The sequence below is a fragment of the Rhinatrema bivittatum genome, chromosome 5 (assembly GCF_901001135.1).
Source record: "Rhinatrema bivittatum chromosome 5, aRhiBiv1.1, whole genome shotgun sequence".
Taxonomy (NCBI): Eukaryota; Metazoa; Chordata; class Amphibia; order Gymnophiona; family Rhinatrematidae; genus Rhinatrema; species Rhinatrema bivittatum.
In genome coordinates, this window is record NC_042619.1 from 225,621,551 (window position 1) to 225,645,735 (window position 24,185).

General features: G+C 42.0%; 1 protein-coding gene across 2 annotated transcripts in view; it reads right to left on the minus strand.

The window, feature by feature from the left end:
• RPS6KA3 (ribosomal protein S6 kinase A3) overlaps positions 1 to 24,185 on the minus strand; it is a 334,699-nt gene that overhangs the window by 155,472 nt on the left and 155,042 nt on the right. For both annotated transcript variants that reach the window (XM_029603390.1, XM_029603389.1), the window contains exons 3-4: positions 15,580 to 15,696; positions 2,037 to 2,118 (exon numbers count right to left, since the gene is read on the minus strand). In XM_029603390.1, the coding sequence (XP_029459250.1) occupies positions 2,037 to 2,118; positions 15,580 to 15,696 (199 nt within the window). The remainder of the gene's footprint in view (positions 1 to 2,036; positions 2,119 to 15,579; positions 15,697 to 24,185) is intronic.

The window sequence follows — 24,185 nt, forward strand, 5'->3', positions numbered from 1 at the left end:
GTGACAAGTGCTTGTAACTCACTAACCCTTCTAGCTGATGTAATGGCTATGAGGAAGAGAGTCTTCTATGTGAGAAATTTAAAATCACATGAATCTATGGGTTCAAAAGGGGAACGCATGAGTCTTGTTAAGACCAGATTCAGGACCCATTCTATGACTGGTGGCCGAATTGGTGGTTTTAGATGCGTTAAACCTCTCATAAACCTACTGACAAGAGGTTGAGTGGAAATAGGTGAATCTCCTACCTTGTCATGGTAGGCTGAGATTGCACTTAAATGTACCCTTACGGACGAAGAGTCTGAAAGGTGGTATAAGTACTCTAAGAGAGAAGTGGTGGGGCAAGCAAAAGGGTCAATTTCTTTCTGCCTGCACCACAAAGTAAACCGTTTCCATTTCAAAGAATAGCTCTTACGTGTGGAAGATACATTGGTTGGAAGATTGAGTGGCTGTAAGATCAAGCTTTCAACATCCATGCTGTCAGGGATAGGGATTGAAGGTTGGGATGGCACAACCGACCCTGATCCTGAGTTATGAGAGTGGGAGCTACTCCCAGACGACTTGGATCCCTGATCGAGAGGTCTAGAAGTGTGGGAAACCATACTTGTCGAGGCCAATATGGGGCTATGAGTATCATGGACCCTTTGCCCTGTTGTAGCTTCACTAGAGTTTTAGTTATGAGCGGTATTGGAGGATACGCGTATAGAAGGCCTGAGTTCCAAGGACGAGCAAAGGCGTCCTTGGCTGGCTGGTTCTTCCGTTTGTGTAGAGAATGGAATATGGTCAGCTTGTGATTCAGATGTGACGCAAAGAGGTCTATTGTCGGTTAACCCCAACGTTGAAAGATCCTGGTCACTACTGAGGGATCCAGGGACCATTCGTGTGGTTGGAATTGACGACTGAGGCGATCCGCTAGCACTTTTTTGAATGCCTGCCAGATAAGTGGCCCGGAGAAACATTGAGTGTGTTAGGGCCCAGTCCCAAATCTGTGCAGCTTCTTGACAAAGGAGATACGAGCTCGTACCTCCCTGTTTGTTGATGTACCACATGACTACTGTGTTGTCCGTTTTGAACTGTTGCTTCGAGAGTTGTCCAAGTTCCTTGTGTTTGGAGATTGTCTATATGAGCTCCCCAACTCAAGGTGGATGCATCTGTAGTTAACGTTATCTGTGGGACTGGTTGCTGAAAAGGTAGGCCCTTGCGCAAGTTGTCCATGATCTTAGTTGGTGGGTCACTTGAATTGGATAATGTAGTGGTTGAATGGCTTGGATCCATTGTGATCTTAAAGTCCATTGGGTAACTCTCATGGCGACTCGTGCCATAGGAGTGACATGAACTGTGGAGGCCATATGGCCTAGTAAAGTTAGAAACTGCAATGTGAATCATAAAACTAGCAGCTCTTCCTCCAGGGCTAAACTGCATCACCTGTACAACATGCCAGAATTCTCTCTCAAAAGCTAATGTAAAATATATCTCTATGAGTTAACTCCAAAAATAGGGTGCATAGATCCGTTATCATAGCATATACAAAGAACCCTCTTCAATGTGCTCCTGCTCACAACCCTTGAAAATTACATACAAACCCATCTTGAACACCCAGCAAACTCCACTCTTTGCCCTTTCTTCCCCAGCTGCCATTACTCTTCCTCCCTTCTGTCTCCACCCACCCCCAGCAGAGTATATGAAGTACTGATAAGAGCCAGCAGCAACTTTGTACTGAATGTGAAACTGGGCTAGCATGCACTTGCACTCTCCATGGCAATCACATCGCCTTCTCCCTTTTCAAACATATAACCTATAGGAGTCATAGCATGGTGAGCAGGGATGAGAGCATGCAGAGGGATTGTGAACACACATCAGCTCACAGTCTCAAAGATGCTGCTGGTTCTGATCAACAGCACCCTTCACATCTCAAGAATACTATTCATAATATTTAGTATTCAAGAGTTGGCCATTTCTTTAACTAAATTCATATGTATAGTGCAGTAATAAGACCACTTTCAGGGTACACAAGATAGAAAAGTAAGAATGTTCTTTACCTTTTAATGTTGCCTTTTTCAATACCTTCATTGCATAAAGTTGTCCACCATCTGATCCAGAGATCTTCCTGACGAGAAATACCTATTTCCAACAAGTACAAAAAAATCCATAAAACTGAAGTTTCAGATCAAAGTGGGATTTTTGCATCAATTGCAAAGAAAGCTAGTCTGTTGAACATATGATCTTCTCTTTCAATCAGATTATTCATACATGCTAGATGGTATCTCAAGAAAGAAGAAATTTAATCTTACCTGAATATTCTGTCCTTGAATCCTGTCATATCATTCTAGACCAGTGGATCTCAATTGGTGTGTTAGGACACGCTGGTGTGTCACGAAGTCCTAGGAGGTGTGTCGCAGGGCCAGCAGAAGGCTGCTCCCCCCTTATCAGCCCCAGTGGGAGTTGGTTGACTTCTCTTACACTGGGCCTGACGGGAGGCTACTCTCACTTTCTTCTCTTCTTTCTGGCCCAGCAGGAGGCTGTTTCCTCTTTCACCCAGATCAGAGCGAGACATTGCCAGCTCCTGCTGATCTGGGCCTGATGGGACAAAAAATGTATCTTCCCCTGCAGAGTCTGGGAGTGATGCTAATGCTGGTCTCTTCACCCTGTGGAGGGTGGGGGAAAGGAAGTTGGAAATGCTGGGCAGATAGAAGTGTAAAGGAGACGAAATGTGGGGGCTGCTGAGCAGGAAGGGGTGGGAAACAGGGGGTCAGGGTAGCTGGACAGGGAGGGGGATGAAATGAAGAGGGTAGGGAGAGTCAAGGAGAAGAAAAAGCGAACACAGGGAAGAGGATGGGGGGAGGGGTAAGGAATGCTGGGCTGGGATGTGAGTGTGAGCAGATGATTGAAAGGGAGTAATTGGGAAAAGTGAAGGATGTTGGAGGCATGGAGGGGGAGTGACAGAGTGTAAGAGCCATAATTTGTCAGTTTGAGGAATGTGCATTTCTTTTATCTTTGTACTTTGCTTAGTGTAGGAGGATATGTATTTCTGTTTCTAGCTCTCAGATTTGCACTGCGTGCAGAGCGGCTTTTTGTGGTTTGCATTCCAGTTTGTGTCTCCACATTTGTAATTTGTGGACTTTTCTTCTGTATTTGGTGAAGGCTGTATGTGTATGTGTGACTGAAGTGAGGTATTTTTACTAGTATGCAGAGATTTGTATCAATCTTATTTGTTGCGTTTTCATATTCTCGGTAGGAAATGCACTGGTTGTGCGCTGTTGCCTTTTCATATTGCTGTTTGAGTTCTTGGAGTTGGTGTTGCTTTGGAATGCTACACATGTGCTAAGTACTTTTTCTCAGCTTTTGCATTTTACAATGTGCCTGGTAATAGGGGAGTTTGTGTTTCTGTTACTGAGACAGCACCAGAATCAGAATTTTTTTTTTTATATGGTGAGTGTATTTGAAATATCCTAGTCCTGCTCTGCAATCAATGTTTGGAGACCGGGGTGGGGGTCGGGTTCCTGTGGATGCAGAGTGTGTGTTTACTTTTAGCCCCATGATGGTCAAATGGTCAGTGTGTCAAGCATGTAAGCATTATCTGCCAAGTGTGTCCCAACAGAAAAAAGGTTGAGAATCACTGGTCTAGACCAGCGGTTCTCAACCGGTGTGTCGCGACACCCTAGTGTGTCGCCAAGCACCGGCTGCTGTGTCGCGTCCTCGGGGTCTCTCCCGCTGCTCTTTCTTCCCTGCTGCCGTTGCCGCTGGGCTATCAACACGTTCAAGCCCAGTGGGAACGGCAGCAGTGCTAAAAAAAGCTGTGGCACTTGTGGCTGGGCCTTTTCTTCTTCCCGCACCTGCTCCCCCACCCCCCGTGACCCGGAACAGGAAGTGAAACGCGGTGCACGGGAAGGAGAAAGAGCCGTGCCGCGTGATAAAGTAGCAGCGGCGGCTGCAGCATCGGCCCCCGAGCAATTGAAGCAGACGGTAATTGGGAAAGGAGAGAGCAGCATGAGCCTCCCGCGGCCGATGGGATTCTTCTTTCTTGGCTTGCGGGGGCTGGAGGAGGAGGCTGCTGCAGCTACCATTTGTGCTCGGGGAGGGGCGGGGAAGAGGAAGTGAGTGAGAGAAAGAAGCAGCCAGCCTGCGTGTGATTGAGAGCCTGCGTGTGAGTGAGAGAAACTGGTCAGAGAGCTGATATATGTGTATATGTGAGACACAATGAAAGTGACAGCTCAAGGAGATGACTGATGTGTATGTGAGAGTGTGAGACATTAGTCAGGGAGGTGACTGATGTGTGTGTGAGAGAGAAAAAGCATTGAAGTGAGAAATCTGGATATGTGAGAAAGCATGGGCGTAAGAAGCCTGCTGTTGGGGGTGGGGGGGGGGGATGTGTGTGAAAGAAAGCATGGGAGTGAGAAGCCTGATTATGTGAGAGCATTGGAGTGGGAAGTCTGTGTGTGTGTGCATGCATATGAGAGAGAGACTGGTTGGTAAGGTGACGGTGTGAGTGTGAGAGAAAGAGACTGGTGTGTGTGAATGTAAGAGAAAGAATGTGATTCAGGGAATGAGAAGCCTGCGCACGTGGAGAGCGAGCATGGAAATGAGAGAGAGACTGGTGTGTGTGAGTGTATGTATGTGTGTGTAACAGAGAGAAAGTGATTATGGGAATGAGAAACCTGTGCATGTGAAGAGTGAGCATGGGAGTGAGAAACCTGGGTGTGTGTGAGACACAGCATGGGAGTGAGAAGCCTGTATATCTGAAAGAACATGGGAGTGGGAAGCCTGTGTGTGTGTATGCATGAGAGAGATCAGGTGACTGGTGTGTGTTTGTGTGTGTGTGTGTGTGTGTGTGAGAAAGAAAGTGACTATGGGAATGAGAAGCCTGTGCATGTGGAGAGAACAAGCATGGGAGTGAGAGACTGGTGAGTGTGTGTGAGACAGAGAAAGTGATTATGAGAGTGAGAGGCCCGTATATGTAAGTAGAACACGGGAGTGGGAAGCCTGTGTGTGTGTATGGCATGAGAGAAACTGTTCAGGAAGGTGACTGGTATGTGAGTCAAAGACTGTTTGGGAGATGATTGGTGTGTGAGAGACAGAAACTGGTCATGGGGGCATGACTGGTATGGTGTGTGTGTGTGAGAGACATGGGCATTAAGGAAGAGGACCATGAGTATAGAGCTTAGCCTCTACTGCTGCTTCTGCTGTGTGCTACGGCCTGCATGGAAGAGGAGTAGGAGAGCTGCTGGAGGGGGGTAAGTAAAGGTGGCTTTTTAAGTTTATTTTTCTTGATTGACTGCCATTTTAATATTTATTATGTGATGTGTCTGCTTTTTTTGAAATATTTTATTGGTGTTTGGAGAATTTTTAATAGTTTTTAATAGTTTTTAATTGTTGGATGTTATTCTGTTCATAGCTGTTTAGAAACATTTATTCTGCTTATTAGTATAGTTTTACAATTATTTCTGTGTGGGGATCTATAGCTGCTTGCTAGTTCTGTTTTCCTAATAAGAGGTGTATTGGTTTTTAAGGCCTGATTTAATATTTATAGTGTTGCCATTTCATAGATAGGGTTGCTCCTGTTTGAGTGTATTCCATAATACAGGTGTAACTGTGTGCGGATTAGTTTATGTGCATTACTACAGATCCTGGGAGTATGTTAGGTCAGTTCTGTGTCTGTTACAGAGATTAGATATTTTACTAGCATGTAAGAGTTTTATCAGTCTTATTTGTTGTGTTTTCTCAAGAGGACATGCATTGGTGGTAAGCTGCTGTCTTTTCATAAGTAGGGCTATTGAGCCTGGAAGTAGAAGGAGTTTGAGTTGCTGTTACTGAGATGACACCAGAACATCTTTTTTGTAGGGTGAATTGTATGGGGAATGTCATAATTCTGCTTTAAATCCATTATTGTGGGTCAGGGGGGTTCCCGTGGATGCAAACTGTACTTTTACATCTAGCCCCGTGACGATCATGGGTCAGTGTGTCACGCATGTGAGAACCATCTGTCAGGTGTGTCCCGACAGAAAAAAGGTTGAGAACCACTGGTCTAGACAACAGATTATGCCTCACTGCCAGCAGGCAAAGTCAGAGAACTAGAGTTTTTCTGTGACATCACTCAGTACATGAGTTGGTGCAGTAGAAAACCTTCTCAGTATACCTTTATCAAAGCTAATCAACTGAACACTCATCAGAACAGCAATTGAGTAATAACTTTTATAATTAACTTTTTAGAAATAGAAGCTATTCCCTAGGCCTTCTCTCATCCTTCTTCCCTTTGGGAACGGACTAACTGGTCCTGCTCCCTTCTGTTCTCCCAACAAATAAAACGCTGTAATTTCTGTACTTTCACAAACCTAAACTGGGTTTCTGGACTGATACGGAAGGTACTTTCACTAGCCTAGGAGGGTTCTAAATTGATATGGCAGGATTGAAGGAAAGGAAATTATCAGGTAAGATTAAATTTCTCCTTTGGTATCCTGTAAATCCAGTGGGACGTACCCAAGCTGCCTTTTTACTGGGTGGTAGGATGTGTAGGCTGTTGTCAAGACCCCTAACCTGAAGGCAGTATCATTTTTAGCCCAGATATCCAAGTGTAATGCCTGGCTGATAGGCTCAAAGGGAGCTCCTACTAGAACCCTCAAGCTCCTGGTTGAGATCCCAAGAAGGGACCACTGGATGAAAAAGAGGTCTGAGATGCTTTACACCCTTCAAATAGTGAACCATATCTGGATGTGCTGCGACCAATGAATCTTGAATTCTTCCCCTACAGCATAATGCCATCACCTGAACCTTCAGGGAACCGAAACAGCCCTTTTGCAAAGCCATTTTGTAGGAAAGATAAGTAGAATAGATGCCCTGAAATGGGGAAGACACCTGTTGCTGACATCAGGCATCAAGCATCCTCCAGACCCAAACATATGCTAAAGAAGTGGAGCACTTCCTAGACCTCAACAATCACCAGAGTCAACAGAACTCTTTTGCATAAGTGAGCCTTTTCAATGGCCAAATCATAAGAATTGAACTGGATTCTTCCATGAAGACCAGGCCTGTAATAAAAGACCTTTGTAATTTGGCAGCCATAGAGATTCTGCACCCTGAGCCATATAAGTTTGGTGTACCATGGTCTCTATGGCCCAATCCAGGGCTACTATTAGAACCAAGGATGAATGAACTCTACTCTTAGCACTCTTCCTGTGAGTAATCGTGGAGGAAACGGTTGTTTTCCAGCCATGGTTGAATCAGAGTATCTATTCACATTTCTGCAATAGAAAAACTTCCCTGATTTGGAATTCTGCCTCGTCATGAAATCCACTTGCGGTGCTCCCCATGATTGATCACTAACTGGAAGGGCATTTCACTAAATTCTCGTTCCCCTGGGTCCAACGGATGCCAGCTGAAGTCTGCTTGAACATTGTCCTTTCCCGATATGTGAGCTACAAACAGTGCTGCCAAGTGTCTTTCTGCCAATTCCATAAAGATAGCATATGTGAACAGACTGCTATTGCTGTCGCATTGTTGGATAAGACTAACTTTCCAAATCAGTGGAAAGTAGGCCAGAAGAGCTAGGTGAATTGCTCTAGTTTCAAGTCTTTTTGGTGGCCTGACTCGCCTCCTGTTTTGATCACAGGCTTTGTGCCACCTGGCTGAGACACTGAGCCCCTTCCAGCTTCTTACGCTGGTATCCACTGTCATTACTGTCCATGTTGAGATCTCTGGACTCGTTCCTTTTCTCAGGTCAGGTTGCCTTTGTTGAGCTGCCACTGCAGATTCCTCCTGACCAGCTGCAGAATGGGTAAGCACACCTCAAACCTCTGAGACACCTCTGTGAATCTTTCAGATAATAGAAAGACTAGGGGGCACTCCATGAAGTTAGCATGTGGCACATTTGAAACTAATCGGAGAAAGTTATTTTTCCTCAATGCACAATTAAACTCTGGAATTTGTTGCCAGAGGATGTGGTTAGTGCAGTTAGTATAGTTGTGTTTAAAAAAGGATTGGATAAGTTCTTGGAGAAGTCCATTACCTGCTGTTAATTAAGTTGACTTAGATAACCACCGCTATTACTAGCAACAGTAACATGGAATAGACTTAGTTTTTGGGGTACTTGCCAGGTTCTTATGGCCTGGATTGGCCACTGTTGGAAACAGGATGCTGGGCTTGATGGACCCTTGGTCTGACCCAGTATGGTATGTTCTTATGTTCTTAACCTTTTTTGCATGCACACCCCTAGTTACTGGTAGCTACAAACAGCAATTTTGCCCCCCTTTACTCCTTAGCAATTGAATACAAAATGTCAGCTGATGGAAAACACCTTCTTTGACTGCTTGAAAGTTTATGGATAGTTTACATGTTGCTTCCTCTCTGAACCCAGTCAAAACAGAAATAAGGCCCCTCTATTCAGCAGCTAGTATTAGAAAAATCACATATACTACAGACAGGGTTAGTTAATCATGTTGATGGCCAACTGTTATTAACTTAATACTTGTCTAGCAATAAAGTAAATGACAATAGGATTGAAATAGAAAGCACAAGCCAAGCAGAAGATACTTCCCTAATGAAGTAGATTCCCAGATTTCTTTTTTTCAGACGCACAATTAAATGGTGGCACTCATGCATTGAGTCATGGCACAATCATTAATTTGAAAGAAAACAAAGCAGAGTTACTTACATGATAACTCCTTTCTATTAGTCTCAGATGGATACACTACCATCTGCTGGAGTGTACCAACAATCTTTTGAGCTCTGTTTTTCTCGCTTTTCTCCCTTTCCTAGTGCCATCAGTTCCTTCTCAGCACCAGTTTAACTGTGCTGCATTATCAACCTTGAAATATGATTGATAATTTTTAAAGCTTTATCACAAACTTATTATAACCTCACTACTTTATAATCAAGATGGTTAGTACGGGTTGGGCCACACCGGAGCAAGATCAACAGAAGGGAACTTTCTGTTCCATCACTGCCCAGACTAGCAAATGGGGCCTACAATAGCAATCCCCTTCTAAGGAGGATTTGTTGCAGCCTGTGGACATCTGCATCCAAAAGACATCTGTTGGTACCCATTTAATAATCTGACAATGTTCTGTGAAAGTATGCACTGACTTCCAGTTATTGCCTTGCAGATACACACTAGTGAGGCCTCTACTCTCTTCAACTGAGTAGAAGCTAAAGCCCTGGTATAATGAGACTTTAAATTCTGACATCTGATAATTATCAACCTTGAAGGCCTCAAACAACAATTTACTCATTTCGCGACAAGTCTATGAAGCAGGTTTATCCCTCTAATTTGGTTTTTACATTATTTATCGATTTTTATGTATCATCGTTCGGTTTCGCCATCACAACGGTTTACAAGTTTCGATCGGAGACAGATCAGGATTATAAAAGATTGAAAAATAAGTATCACAAATCACTGTGAGGTCCCATGGAAAATGGAGGTTCTGTACATACAGAACTTCTTAAAAAACAAATTATGGCTTTCAGTACATCCACATGCAATCAAAAAGCCAAGGGAAAATAAAGCAATCATTTATTTAATGAAAATTCCAAAATTTACACAACATTTAAAACCAAAACATCTTTTACAATCAATTCAAAACAAATTCAAAATGTTTTATATACATGAAATATAAAAAAGAAATAATTCTTATAACACCCACCATAATGAACAATACTAAACCCAAATCACCACTATGACGACCCCTAACACACATATGATAAAAAGCACATCCACACACACATATATACAACTAAAAACAAGTGGCATCATCTTCCCTCAAAACATTTCTAAAGTTATTAGCCCACTGATCAACAGCCAAAAATACTTATCAACTGAAAAAAAAATGGAGAACTCAAAAAATAAAAATATATAACATTAGGTCTTACAATCCTCATTCAAACCAAGGGCAAGATTTTTCATTTCTCAGTGTTTATCATAACTGAGCAAATCTCAACAAATCTGTTGACCCTCCCTGCTTTGATTTAATGGTCCATTTTCTGTTTCTTTTAGATGAACATATATTTAAAGCACATTAAATCAATGATCTCAAAGCAGACCATATGCAATCCACTTTTTCAAACAATCAAGAGATCAAATTGATAGTTCAACAAGGCGAGAGTAGTGTGACAATACTTAAACTCTTTGAAATGTTAGTAGCCAATGATAGAAGTTCTCAAATATTAGTGTTAATTCTCATGTAGAACAAATTGACATAACAGCTTTTTCACAATCCAAAATTCCCAACATATTTTCCTAATGAAGCTTCTTCAGGGACAGAAAATTTTCAGCAGAATCCCCTTGTAATATCTTCACTGAAAAATCAAACTGTATACAAGAGATCATTCACACTAAAACAAACCACTCACACTCAAAGACAAAAAAAATGTATTTCTCAACACTACTGTCCGGCTTACCAGCCTGTAGTTTCCTAGATCATCCCTGGAATTCTTTTTAAAAAACTGGGGTGATGTTGGCCACCCTTTAATCTTCAGTTATTATATTTGATTTTAATGATACTTTACAGATTAACAGTAGGTCTGCAATTTAATTTTTCAGTTCTTTCAGAACTCTGGAATGTATACTTTCTGGTCCAGGTGATTTGCTACTCTTTAGTTTGTCAATTTGCCCCATTCATCTTCCAGGTGTACTGAGATCTGTTTCATTCCTCTGATTCATAACCTTTAACTATTACTTCTGGCATGGGTATTTGCCTTACATCTTCCTCAGTAAAGACCAAAGCAAAGAATTAATTTAACCTTTCTGAATTGTCTTGTCCTCCCTTAGTGTCCCATTCACCCTTCGATCATATAATGGTCCAATGACTCACTCTCAGTCTTTTTGCTTCTAATGTATCTGAAAGTTTTTATTATGAGTTTTTGCTTTCAGAGTAAGCTTCTTTTCAAATTTTGTTATTGCATTCCTTATAAATACTTTGCATCTAACTTGCCAGTGTTTATGCTGCTTCCTGTTTTTTTTTTTTTCATTTGGATCCCTTTTCCATTTTTTGAAAGATGTTCTTTTGGCTAGAATACACTCATCTCGCCTTTTAATAATGTCAACAGTTGTCTGGCATTCCTTACACTTTTTTTTAATGCATGGTATTGTGGCATTCCTGAAGTACTGGGCACCCAGGGTGGATACTTCCTTTTGCATACACTCCCCTAAGGTTCACTGCTCAGTCACTACCCCCTCCCCCCCCCCCACCCACCCACAGTTATCTCCGGTTCCCCTCTCCCTCACATAGGCTTCCTCTCTCTCTCTTGCATACTCTCACACCCCCCTAAACACAGGCTTCCTCCATTTCTCACTCCCTCACACATATACACCCCTTCACACAGTCTCCCTCTCTTACACACACACCCCTTCACTCCCAAACACATACACACTCCCAATCCCATATACATATGCAAGCTACCAATCTTACAACCCCCCCCTCCCCTCACTCCCATACACACACAGGCTCCCTATCTCATCCCCATACATAGGCTCTCAATCTCTTACATACATACACACACACTCACTCCCATACACCCAAAGACAGGTTCCTAATCTCTTACTCACATATATACATACATACATATATATATATATATACACACACACACACAAAATCCATCCTCTCTCAATCATATAGGCTCATGTGCAGTCATTCTGGCTATCTCCCTCTTCAGCTGCCTGCGGTTATCTGGCTGCTCTCTTCACTGTTTTCCACAGTGAGCAGCGCGGGCGTCTTCCCTCTTCTTCTGCCATGAGTGAAATGGGCTCCGCTCGTAGCCCAGTGAACTCCCTCTTCTTCCGCCATGAGTGAGATGGGCTCCGCTTGCGGCAGCCAGCTTTTGTCTCAATAGCACCCCCTCCCAGCTAGCTCCCCCTTTCTGTCAGCCCCAGGTGATATCCAGGAGGGGGGGGGGAGCCATTGAGACAAAAGGACATCGCCTCCTATCCCATGACTTTTTAGTTTTCTTAGAAGCCTCTCATGTAATGTCGAATGCTTTCTGAAAATCCAAACACACATGTATCTGTCCACATGTTTATTCACCCCTTCAAATAACATAGAAGATTTGTGAGTCAAGACTTCCCTTGGGTAAATCCATGCTGGCTGTGCCCCATTAAACCATGTCTATCTAAATATTTTGTGATTTTATTCTTTAACAACAGTTTCCATGATTTTTCTCAGCACTGAAAGCAGGCTCACCGGTCTATAGATTCTTGGTTCACCCCGGAGTCCTTTTTAAATATTGGGCTTACATTGGCCATCTTCCAATCTTCAGCTACAACGGATGGTTTTAATGATGGGTTATAAATTAACTGAAATAGATCTGAAATTTCATTTTTTAGTTCTTTCAGAACCCTGGGGTGTATGCACCTGGTCCAGGTGATTTACTACTCTTCAGTTTGTCAATCTGGCCTATCACATCTTCCAGGGTCACCGTGATTTGGTTCAGTTCATCTGAATCATTAGCCTTGAAAACGGTATCTGGAACCAGTATTTCCGCAACATCCTCTTCAGTAAACACCGAAGCAAAGCAATTGTTTAATCTTTCCACGATGGTCTTATCTTCCCTAAGTGTCCCTTAAACCCCTTGATCATCTAACGGTCCAACCGATTCCCTCGCAGGCTTTCTTGCTTTGGATATATTTAAAGAAGTTTTTATTTTTGGTTTTTGCCTCTACGGTCAGCTTATTTTCAAATTCTCTCTTAGCCTGTCTTATCAATGTCTTACATTTAACTTTCCAATGCTGAATCCTATTTTCTTCTGATTGATCCTTCTTCCAATTTTTGAATGAAAATCTTTTGGATAAAATAGCCTCTTTCACCTCACTTTTTAGCCATTCTGGAAATCACTTGACCTTCCTTCCACCTTTCTTAATGTGAGGAATACATATGGACTTGTGCTTCTAGGATAGTATTTTATTTTTTAACAATGTTTAGTACTACAGCCGTGCATTTATTTACTGTCCCCCTTCCAGTCATTAATTCAAATTTGATCATATTATGATCACTATTGCCAAGCGACCCTACCACTGTTACCTCGCTTACCAAATCCTGTGCTCCACTGAGAATTAGATCTAAAATTGCTCTCTCTCTCTCATCAGTTCCTGAACCAACTGCTCCATAAAACTGTCATTTATTCCATCCAGGAACTTTATCTCTCTAGCATGTCCTGATGTTTCACTTACCCAATCAATATTGGGGTAACAAATCTCCCATTATTACTGCACTACCAATTTGGCTAGCTTCCCTAATTTCTCTTAGCATTTCACTGTCCATCTCACCATCTTGACGGTACTATACTCCTATCACTATACTCTTCCAACACGCAAAGGATTTCTACCCATCAAGATTTGATTGCACATTTAGTCTCATGCAGGATCTTTATCCTATTGGACTCTATGCCATCCCGGACATAGAGCTCCACCCCGCCACCAAGATGCTCCTGTCAGTGTGATATCATTTGTACCCCGGTATAGCACAATCCCATTGGTTATCCTCTTTCTACCATGTCTCTGAGATGCTAATTAAGTCTCATCATTCACTCCTATACACTCTAATTCTCCCATCTTACTTCTTAGACTTCTGGCATTAGTATACAAACATTTCAAAGTGGTGCTTTTTGTTTGTATTAACATTCTGCTTTTCAGTTGACAGGGATAAACTGGAATCTTTTAGCTCAGGTGAGTTTTTAATTATAGGCACTTGGACTATTTACATTTTTTTTTTTTTAAATTACTGTAATCTCTCTGTTGGGATTCCCTAACTCTAATACTTCCTCCAAACCATGCAAGGCTGAGTGACTGTCAACTTTCCCCTTTGATTTAGTTTAAAAGCTGCTCTCTCTTCTTTTTAAAGGTTAGCACCAGAGCCTAGTTAAGGTGGAGCCCATCCCTTCAGAAAAGAATCCCCCTTCCCTAAAAGGTTCCCCAGTTCCTTATAAAACTGAATCCCTCTTCCTTGCACCATCGTCTCATCCACGCATTGAGAATCCGGAGCTCTGCCTGCCTCTGGGGACCTGCGCGTGGAACAGGGAGCATTTCAGAGAATGCTGCCCTGGAGATTCTGGATTTCAGCTTCCTACCTAAGAGCCTAAATTTGGCTTCCAGAACCTCCCTCCCACATTTTCGTATGTCATTGTGCCCACATGTACCACGACAGCCAGCTCCTCCCCAGCACTGTCAAAATCTACAGTGCATTTTGTTTCCTGCAGAGCTTCTATCTTGTTTGACTCTATACTCTCTAACATACAGCACCAACCCTCCACCAGTATGATATAATTTGCACCCTGGTATCAGTGTCGCATTGTTTATTCTCCTTCCACCAGGACTCAGATGCCAATTATACCTACCTCTTAATTTGATGCTATAGATTCTAACTCTCCCATCTTATTTTTAAACTTCTAGTATTTGTATACAGACATTTCAAAGTATGTTTTTGTTTGTATTTACAATCTGCTCATCAGATAACAGAAGTAATCAGGAATCTTTCTGCTATTTACTTAAAGCCATTTGGGCTACTTCAGCATTTATTGCAACCTATCAGGATGCCTAACTTCCCTGTTTTGTTAGTATCCTTCAAAGATACATCATTTTAAAATATGCGCTTCTGAGCAACTGTCAGCTTTTCCCCATCATCTAGTTTAAACGCTGCTCTAGCTCCTTTTTAAAGAAAAGTGCCAGCAGCCTGGTTCCACTTAAAGTGGAACTCATCCCATCAGAATAGGCTCTCTTTCCCCCAAAATGCTCCCCAGTTTTTAACAAGCCTAAAACCCTATTTCCTATACCATTGTCTCATCCACGCATTGAGACTATGTTGCTTGGCCTGCCTCTGGTGTCCTGTGCATAGAACATGAAGCATGTCCGAGAATGCAACATTGGAGACTCTGGATTTAATATCTTAACAGCCTAAATTTAGCTTCCAGAACCTCCCTCCTGCATCTTCCTATGTCATTGGTAACCATTTATGCACCACGACAGCTGGCTCCTTGCCAGCAGTCTCTAAAATGTTATCTGGATGGCATGCGAGGTCCGCTATCTTCACACCAGGCAAACAAGTTACCAAGCAATCCTTATGTCCACCAGCTACCTAGTTATCTACATTCCTAATAATCAAATCAACCAATACAATGGCCTTGCTAACCCTTCCTTCTTGGTTATGAACCCCTGGAGACACATCCTTTGTGTGAGAGGATAAAAAGCATCACCTGGAGGGCAGGTCCTAGCTACAGAATAACTTCCTGCCACACCACGGTGATGGTCTCCTGAAAGGTGACCTTGCTTCTCCAAAGCAGCACAAGAGCTACTAGACTGAAGCTGGGACTGCTCTACCAGGAGCAGACTGACCATTTGCACAACAGGGCAGTGCCAGAGAGCCCAGAGCATGCTCCCCTAGCGTTTGATAGGTAGTTAGATGCCAATGTCCCTTACTGTCTGGGGGCCAGATCACTGTCAGTCCACCCCTGTTCTCTACTTATTCCCTGAATATTTCCTCTATTATCTCTCTCTGTCTGCCACTCTGGCCTCCTGAGACTGGACTCGTTCTCTGAAAGCCAGAAGCTCTTTGCATTGGGTGCATACATAGAGACTCAGAAAACTTTATTATAGTCTTGACTCACCTTTCCAAAGGACCCCTGACCCAAAACTTTTAGAAATTCAAAGTGTGAACAGTCAGCTTTCTCATGTCCTTCCTTTACATGGTGTGTAATTGTAATCTCTTTAATGCTTCCTTCTTCCTGCAAAGAAAAAGCAAATAATTATTTGACAAAGATACTTTAGAATGAATTTACAGTAACTATTTACGCTATAATTTATTTTAAGAATAAAACTGATACTACCTCCCTATTCTGAGAATGAGATCAAAATATATTTCGGTACCCCATACAAGAATGCTGTTTTATTTTGGAGGTTTTGTTTAGTTTGGCCACAATTATGATGATATTTAAATAGAAACACAAGATGAATTTTTATTTAAGAAATTTATCATCTGCTTATACCCATCGTTCATGGCAGGGTACAACTTAACCAATACCAACTCAAATCCCCAAAATATGAAGATTATAATATGATGCATAGACCAAAATTGTTCAAAAATAGAACTTTGAAAATATGACCATCATAATAGGCTTCATTGTATAGTATTACACTTCAAGACTCTGCCTTACATTTAATCATCGGTAAAAAAAAGTTCAATATTTTTTTTTAAGTATTTTTCTGTGTAAAACTTCAGTGAACATATGCTGATCAAAACCTTCTCAATTTGCTTAATAATTTCAATGAAAGTACTTATCTTTTGTCTGTAACATTATTTTGAACTGTAAACAACCATTTTGCTTTTCTTAGAGCCTGCGATGGTGGGTTGTAGCAGTAATCAAAATTCTCAGTGATGGGTATTGGATAACATTGAGAATTTTGATTACTGCTGCATCCCACCATCGCAGGCTCTAAGAAAAGCAAAATGGTTGTTTACAGTTCAAAATAGTGTTACAGAGAAAAGATAAGTACTTTCATTGACATTATTAAGAAAATTGAGAAGGTTTTGATCAGCATATGTTCACTGAAGTTTTGCACAGAAAAACACTTAAAAAAAATATATTGAACTCTTTTTGACCGATTAAATATAAGGCAGAGTCTTGAAGTGTAATACTATACAATGAAGCCTATTATGATGGTCATATTTTCAAAGTTCTATTTTTGAACAATTTTGGTCTATGCGTCATATATTATAATCTACATATTTTGGGGATTTGAGTTGGTATTGGTTAATCATGTTTACTATAACCAACATTCCTTATATTTACTTACTCACCTGCCACTAATACATATAGGGTACAACTTAAAACTTACATAAAAACTAAGATAAGGCATAAAAAACAAGACTGCATGAGAAAATCTCTCTCAAAAACAGATCAAGATATAGTGTACGTAGACTATGCTTAAAATATTTTTAAAAAACACAAAACGCCTGTCTCATTATGATGGTTAAGTAAAAATCTCCTGCTAAGCAGTTAATAACCACAGCCAGCAGAAAACCTTAAAAATACCCTGCTGCCTAATTGCCAGCTGCAAACGACTGAAGCAAATTTTCAACTTTTTGAATATCTGAGTGCAAATCAATTTACGCAAATATCCAGGCAAGGCGCTCCAAAATAGAGAGCTTGTTTCTGTAAGGTGAGCAGACCATGGAGATGGAACATCCAATAGGAAGACACTATAACAACCTAAAAACTCGAGATGGTTTATAAATATGCATCCAAAGTGACAAGGAATTACTTAATTTATGTACCAGTAACACTGTCTTATACTTGACACGTTATTGTATAAGTAACCAAGGCAGAGAAACACATCACAGGGTTTTGTAAGAGCTGCAGTGCTCTTAATATGCTTACTGATAGGCCATTGTATAATGAATTACAATAATCCAGGCCTGTCAAAACCAAGGTCTAGAGCACTGTACGAAAAGATGAAAGGGTCAATACGGCGTTAATCGACTAATTTATAAAGTGCTGTTATCACAACCTTCACCTGAGCTTGCAATGATAAATCAGATTCACTAATGAGCCACACATTTCTGACCTGGTGTGCGAACAATGACCTGAAGTCTCATCTAGTTTATGCACTTTTTCCTTCCTGTTGGAATACCGCTAACACTGCTCGATCTCTGGCCTTACCCTGCCTTTCACATACACAGTCATTTATGCTTCCCATGTATTCTTTGGGGGGGGGGGGGGGGTGGCAGGGTTGCCTGTGGAAGATTTTTCCATATATTTACCATCTTTTCTGTAAAGAAATAACCTCCTTATTTTACTTCTCAATCTGCTCACTTTCATCCTTAGAATATGACCCCTTCTTTTGGAATACCTTTTTCACTAAAAAAACAAGTGTCTCTTCTTGTATATATTTATACCTTTGACATATTTCAGTGTATTGTTTCCTCCTTTCCTCAAGAGTCCATAAATATTTAGGTTTTCATGTCTCTCCTCATACGGACAATGACAGACTCTGCACTATTCTGGTAGTCCTCTTGTAGGCTGGCTCTATTCTATTCATTTGCTCTATTCTCCTTCTCATTTGCTTTCATTCATGCTATTCATTAAAAATGTGCTTACCAGGCCACCAAACTCACATGTGGCTGCATGTCTGTTCCTAAAGTACTAAATTATAAAGCACATTCAGATCCTCTTGAAATGAAAAGTGCCAAATAAATCACAATTATTATTAGCAGATACATTAGATAATCACCTTCTGCATCATTCAAATTTTGTTTGGCCTTGAGTCATGATCAACTTAACATGTAATAAAAGGTCCTGATAGGCAATCACTTTTCTAACAATTAATGAGAGAAAGAAAAGTTGCTCACCAGAAATAGGTGTTCTTGGAAGACCGCACATGGGTCACCTGATGATGCTCAACACAGAACAAACTGATTCTTCCCAAGCATCTACAAATGGCAAAAAACTTTCAGTGCCCATGTACAGCAGTTTCTGCTCTATTGCAGGATCGCTCAGTTCCATTTAAAAGCTTTTGACTTGTGGGAGAGCAACTCCAAAAGGGGGGAGGAGAAATATTTGTGACTGGTGAACTGCTGTTTTCAGAGAACAAGTGTTAATAGGTAATCAGATTCACTTTCTCGGAAGAAAAGCAGTTTGATTAAGATGCAGGGAACTCCCTCGCAAAGGGCTGTCGTCAACAAAAAGGGAAAACTACAAGAACTACCAGCACACAGGACATATGTTTTGTTGGGAATTAAATTTCTCTCTTGGGATTATTACAAAAACAGGGAAGCAGTCCAAAATCATAAAAATTAGCTCTGAGAGGGAGAGAATTGGGTTTTACTTGTCAAAGAGATCATGGAGAACAAACATGTCCAGACAATAATGGGACAGAATGTGTGAAATGAACAGTATACCGCAGCCTTGCAAATCTCAATGAAGGTAGACTTTTAATGGGTAACCAACATCACCAGAGCCCTACCAATGACGGCAGAAAAGGACCAAATGGTCCACCCAGTCTACCCAGCAAGCTTCTTATGATAGTAATTGCCGCTTTGTACAAGTTACCACCATGTTTCTGTTTGAGCAATGCAGGTGGTGATATCTATTCATTTAGAAATGTTGCCCTTTGTCACTGCACTCCCAGGCCTATGAGGATTAAAAGAAAGAAACAGCTTCAGTGGACTTTCGATAGGCAACAGCTCTTTGTACTCCAGAAAATGAAAGACTTTCACCTTTAGGCAGTTCACTTATTCTTCTGGCCGAAGTGATGGCCACTAGGAAAAGCACCTTCCACATCAAGAATTTAAGCGTGGAGGTTAACATGGGCTCAAAGGGTGAATTCATCAATGCTTCAAGGACTATGTTAATATCCCATGGCACTATTTGCTTTTTGAAAGGCGGGTGCAGATGAAGCAAGCCTTTCATGAACTTGGAGATTAACGGATGGGTAGAGATGGAACAGCCCTCATTCGTGAGATAGTAAGCTGCAATAGCACTAAGGTGAACCCTAATAGAAGTTAATGCCAGGCCTGAGTGGAATAAATGATGGAGATAAGTCAACAGCGTCTCAGGTGGGCAAGATAGAGGGTCAAGTCTCTGATTGGTGCACCATTTTGAGTATCTACTCCATTTGAAGGCATAATTCTTTCTGGTACAAGGCTTTCGTAATGCTACGAGGATGTCCAAAATGTCTGGAGAAAGGTTTAGGGAACTCAGTAACTGCCGTTCAATCTCCATGCTGTCAGATGAAGGGAGGACTGCATAGGGTGAATCAGATTCCCTGCGTCTTGAGAAAGGAGAAAGGGTTCTTTCGGTAAGAGTATTGGATGAGTGACAGAGACAAAGTAGATAAGGATACCATGGTTGTCTCGGCCACACTGGAGCAATTAGTATTAGGTCTGATTTGTCCGCAATACATTTCTGAACTGTGCGTGAAATTAGCGGAATGGGAGGAAAAGCGTACAGGAGGCCTTTCCCCCAAGAAATCAGGAAAGCGTCCTGTGATATTCTGTGTGCACTGGGAAGAAGAGAACAAAATGTTTGCACTTTCCGATTGTTTTCTGATGCAAAGAGGTCTATGTCCAGAATTCCCCAGTGTGCGAAAATCTTGTCTGCTTCCACTTGATTGAGCGACCATTCGTGGGGATGGAAAACTCTGCTTAGTTTGTCTGCTCTCGTGTTCGTAAGACCTGGAAGGTAGGACGCCTGTAAGAAGATCCTGTTGCATTCTGCCCATTCCCATATCTGAACCGCTTCCTTGCAAAGTGTCAGAACACGATCCCCCTTGTTTGTTGATATAGAACATGGCTACCTGATTGTCAATATGGATCATTACTGAATTCTCTTGTAACCATGACTGGAATGCCATCAAAGAGTTCTTCATTGCTCTTAATTCCAGCAGATTTATTTGGAGACTTTGTTCTGTTGCGGACCAAAGACCCTGAGTGTCGAGATATAAGAGATGGGCACCCCAGCCCTTCATAGAAGCATCTGTTGTGAGTATTAGCTGATGAGGGGGAAGCTGGAAGGGGCTTCCTTCGTTCAGAACGGATGGTCAGAGCCACCATTTGATGTCTTTTTTCATGGAGCGTGTCACCCGTACTTTGTGGGACATTTGCTGGGTCAGCTGGTTCCATTGAGATTTTAGACCCCACTAGACACGTCTCATGTGTAGACCTGTATTCTGGACTACATGAATTGCTGCCGCCATATGACCCAAGAGCACCAGTATCTGATGAACTGGAACTACTGTCCGACGTAAAAGAGTCTGAGAAAGGTATTGTAAGGTTTTGATTCTGACCAGAGGGAGAAAAGCTCTGGATATTGGTGTTTGAATCAATGCTCCTATGAATTGAATGGTTTGCGAGGGATGGAGTTGAGATTTCTCGTAATTCACTATCCATCCCAAGTTTTGTAGACAAAGGAGTATGCCTTCCACTTGTTGTTTCAGGAGTTGTGGATTGGGAGACACCAGAAGCCAGTCGTCCAAGTAAGGGAATATGTTTATTCCTTGTTTGCGTAAGTGTGCCACAACTGCAGCAAGACATTTCGTGAATACTCGCGTGGCAGAGGAGAGACTATCAATACAAGGAGTACCTTGTATTGATAGTGATGATTCACAACCTGGAAACAAAGGATGCATACACTCACATACCAATCCAAAATCCTTTTGGATTGGTATGTGAGTGTATGCATCCTTTAGATCCAGCGAGCACATCCAGTCGTTCGCTTGTAGAAAGGGAAGTACTGTTTTGAGAGAAGTCATTTTGAATCTTTCTCTTGTGAGGTGTTTGTTTAGGGCTCGAAGGTCTAAAATAGGGCGGAGGCCTCCCGACTTCTTGGGAATGAGGAAATATTGGGAGTAGAAATTGTTCTCCTTCTGAGAAGAGGGGATTGGCTGGATTGCCTTCTGGCGAAGGAGAATGGAAACTTCCGTCATGAGAGAAGGGACTTGATTTTGGGGAGTCTTGGAAGTGATGAGATGTGGAACAGTTGGGAAGGAGCTGAAATGTAGCTGGTACCCTTGAAGTATAATACTTAACACCCATCGATCTGTGGTGATTGTGGAGCACTGGGAATGAAATAAGGATAGCCCCCCCCCCCCCACGTGAACTGTTGTTGTGGCAAGATGATTTAAAAAGACTGCTTTGGCGTCTGTTGAGAGGCTTGTGGTTTTTGCTGTCTTGGTGTTCTTTGCCGTGGTCTTTGTCCTTGCAGCTGGAATTGCTGTCTTTGAGGTTGGTAAGGCTGTTGCCTATAACTAGGTTGGTAAGGTTGATAGTAGCGGTATGGTTTGCGATAGTGGTAACCTCGTTTATATATTGACCCAAGAAGTGTTTAGATGTTGAAGGCATATCCAGAGGTGTCGTCAAAGACTGGATAGCTATATTCTGTTCTTTAATAAGAGACACTGTCTCTCATAGCTTCTCCCCAAAGAGGTTATCTGGTCTGCAAGGCAAATTGTTTAGCCATGCCAGACATCTAGTGGAAATGGAAGTAGCTAATGATCTCGCAGAGGTGTCAAAGGCTTCATATGATGTCCGCAACAAATCACGTAAGCCTTCCTGCAGGTCCCGGAAGGGTTGAGGCAGTGGAGCATCTCCTTGTGAAGTAGTTAGGAAGGGCTGGAGCTATTGAGTACAATTGAATAAATATTGTATAATGTAAAACTGGTGGTGGTTAATTCTAGAATTAAGCATAGAATTTTGGTAAATCTTTTTTGCAAAGCCATCTAGGAGTTTATTGTCCTTTCCGGGAGGTGTATTGGAGTATAGTCTGATTTTCTTGGCTCTCTTCATTGCCGATTCAATGACTATTGAATTGTGAGGAACCTGCACGTTTGAGTAGGAGTTTTTTGCGTTCTGTATTTTAAATCTATTTTCTTAGAAATAGATGGAAGAAGGTGTGGAGTATCCCAAGCTTTATCCATAAGACCCTCCAATATTTGGTGGGGAGGTAGAGCAGTTGGTTCAGATGGAACATCTAGTATTTGGAGAATCCCCATAACTTCAGATCTTGGGTCTGGAAGTTTTTGAGTTTCTATATTTAAGGCTAACCCCAGTTTCTCTAGGAATTTAGCGTAAGTTAAATCTTCCAGTGGGGAAGGTGGTTGAGGAAGATCTTGTGGGGGGTCCGATGGAGTACCTGTTGAACTTCCAGGCGATGATACCGGAGAAGGATCTGGTGAGATAGTGTGAACAGAAGAGAGAGGTGATTGTTGTGGAGATGGCAGGTTATGAGATAGATCCGGAGACCCCGGTGATGTAGGAATCTGAGGATCTGGTGGTAAAACGTTAGGATCAGATGGTAAACCATGAAAAAATGTATGTAACAGCGTAGTTATTTAAGACATTGTTTCTTCAGCTGTTTGACGATGTGGATGGACAGGTAATCTGGTCGATTTCTTTGATCATTTAGACGGCGACCTAGGGACTGATGAATGAGGAGACCTTGGTCTCTCTTCGGATTGTTTAGGACAAGCTCCACGATCTGGGGATGATTCCCAGCCCCCTGGAGAGTCCTCAATAATAACATCTGACAAAACTGATAATGGAGAGTGATGACCTCCTTGCTTAGATGGAGTTATAGTATGTTTAGTCTTTGAAAGAGATTTCCCTGATTTATTCGGAATTGGTGTTGAGACTGGTTTTTCCGGTTGCGGGGGAGAAGGTTTTTTAGTTTTTTGAGGTAATTGCGTCGTAGACTGATGAGATGCATCGTGGTGCGTCGTAGAAATCGACTTCTTTGATGGAGTCAGGGCTTGCGTCGGTAGCGTCGTATGAGGCATAGACTCAGGACGCGACGCCGGTTTTAACGGTGCATGCATTGTAGTCTGCGGAGCAGTCGCAGCATGCATGGACGCCGATGCACTATGCAACGCACGGCCATCTGAGGCTGAGTGCACGCAGCGAGGGGCCTCGGATCGGGGTTTTTGCCTTTGAGCTAAAAGAGTAGTTCCGCCTTCGTGACATCACGGATGACGTCACCCACTATGCATGGCTAAATGCCCTGCTTATCGCCGGAAAAATATAATTTGAAAAAAAATGCCAAAAAACAACTAAGGGAAATTTAGGGGTTTAAGGAAATAATGCCTGAAGGAAAAAAAGAAAAAGAAAGGGCAACTTCTTAAGCTCTGAGGGGCTGCAGAAGAATACGATGTACAAAAAATTAACTGAGGGGAGCTATAGGACTGCAAAACATGAATACAATCATGCACGGGCAATGAAAGTCTTTTGCTCTTTCTAGAAAGCTCTGGAATAATCTGTTTGGTGCCAAGCACATAGTAAGGTGACATGTGAGATGCTCAGAACTGCTTGTCTTCAGAGAAAAATAGTACAATCACATTAAAACCATTTTAAAGGTTGTCCCACTTTATGAGCAATAAACACTTTGGGGCCGATGCAACACACCGAACACACTGTTTAACCCGCAGGTGGATGCGGTTTGGGTTGGCGCTACCTAATCCCCTGCAATGCAAAAAAAAAAAAAAAAAAGTGCGTCAAATGCACATTTTTAAGCTAAAAAATTAACGACTGCCTATAGCAGGCATTAACTGCTGAGCTCTCCCAAACGTTGTACGGAAAAGCAGAAAATACTGCTGAGCACTCCCAAACGATGTACAGAAAAGCAGAAAATACTGCTTTTCTGTACATCCTTCTACTTAATATTGGCGTGATATTAAGTGGGAGAACAAACTTTAAAAAAGTTTTAAAAAGTGCTGATGGTCAGGA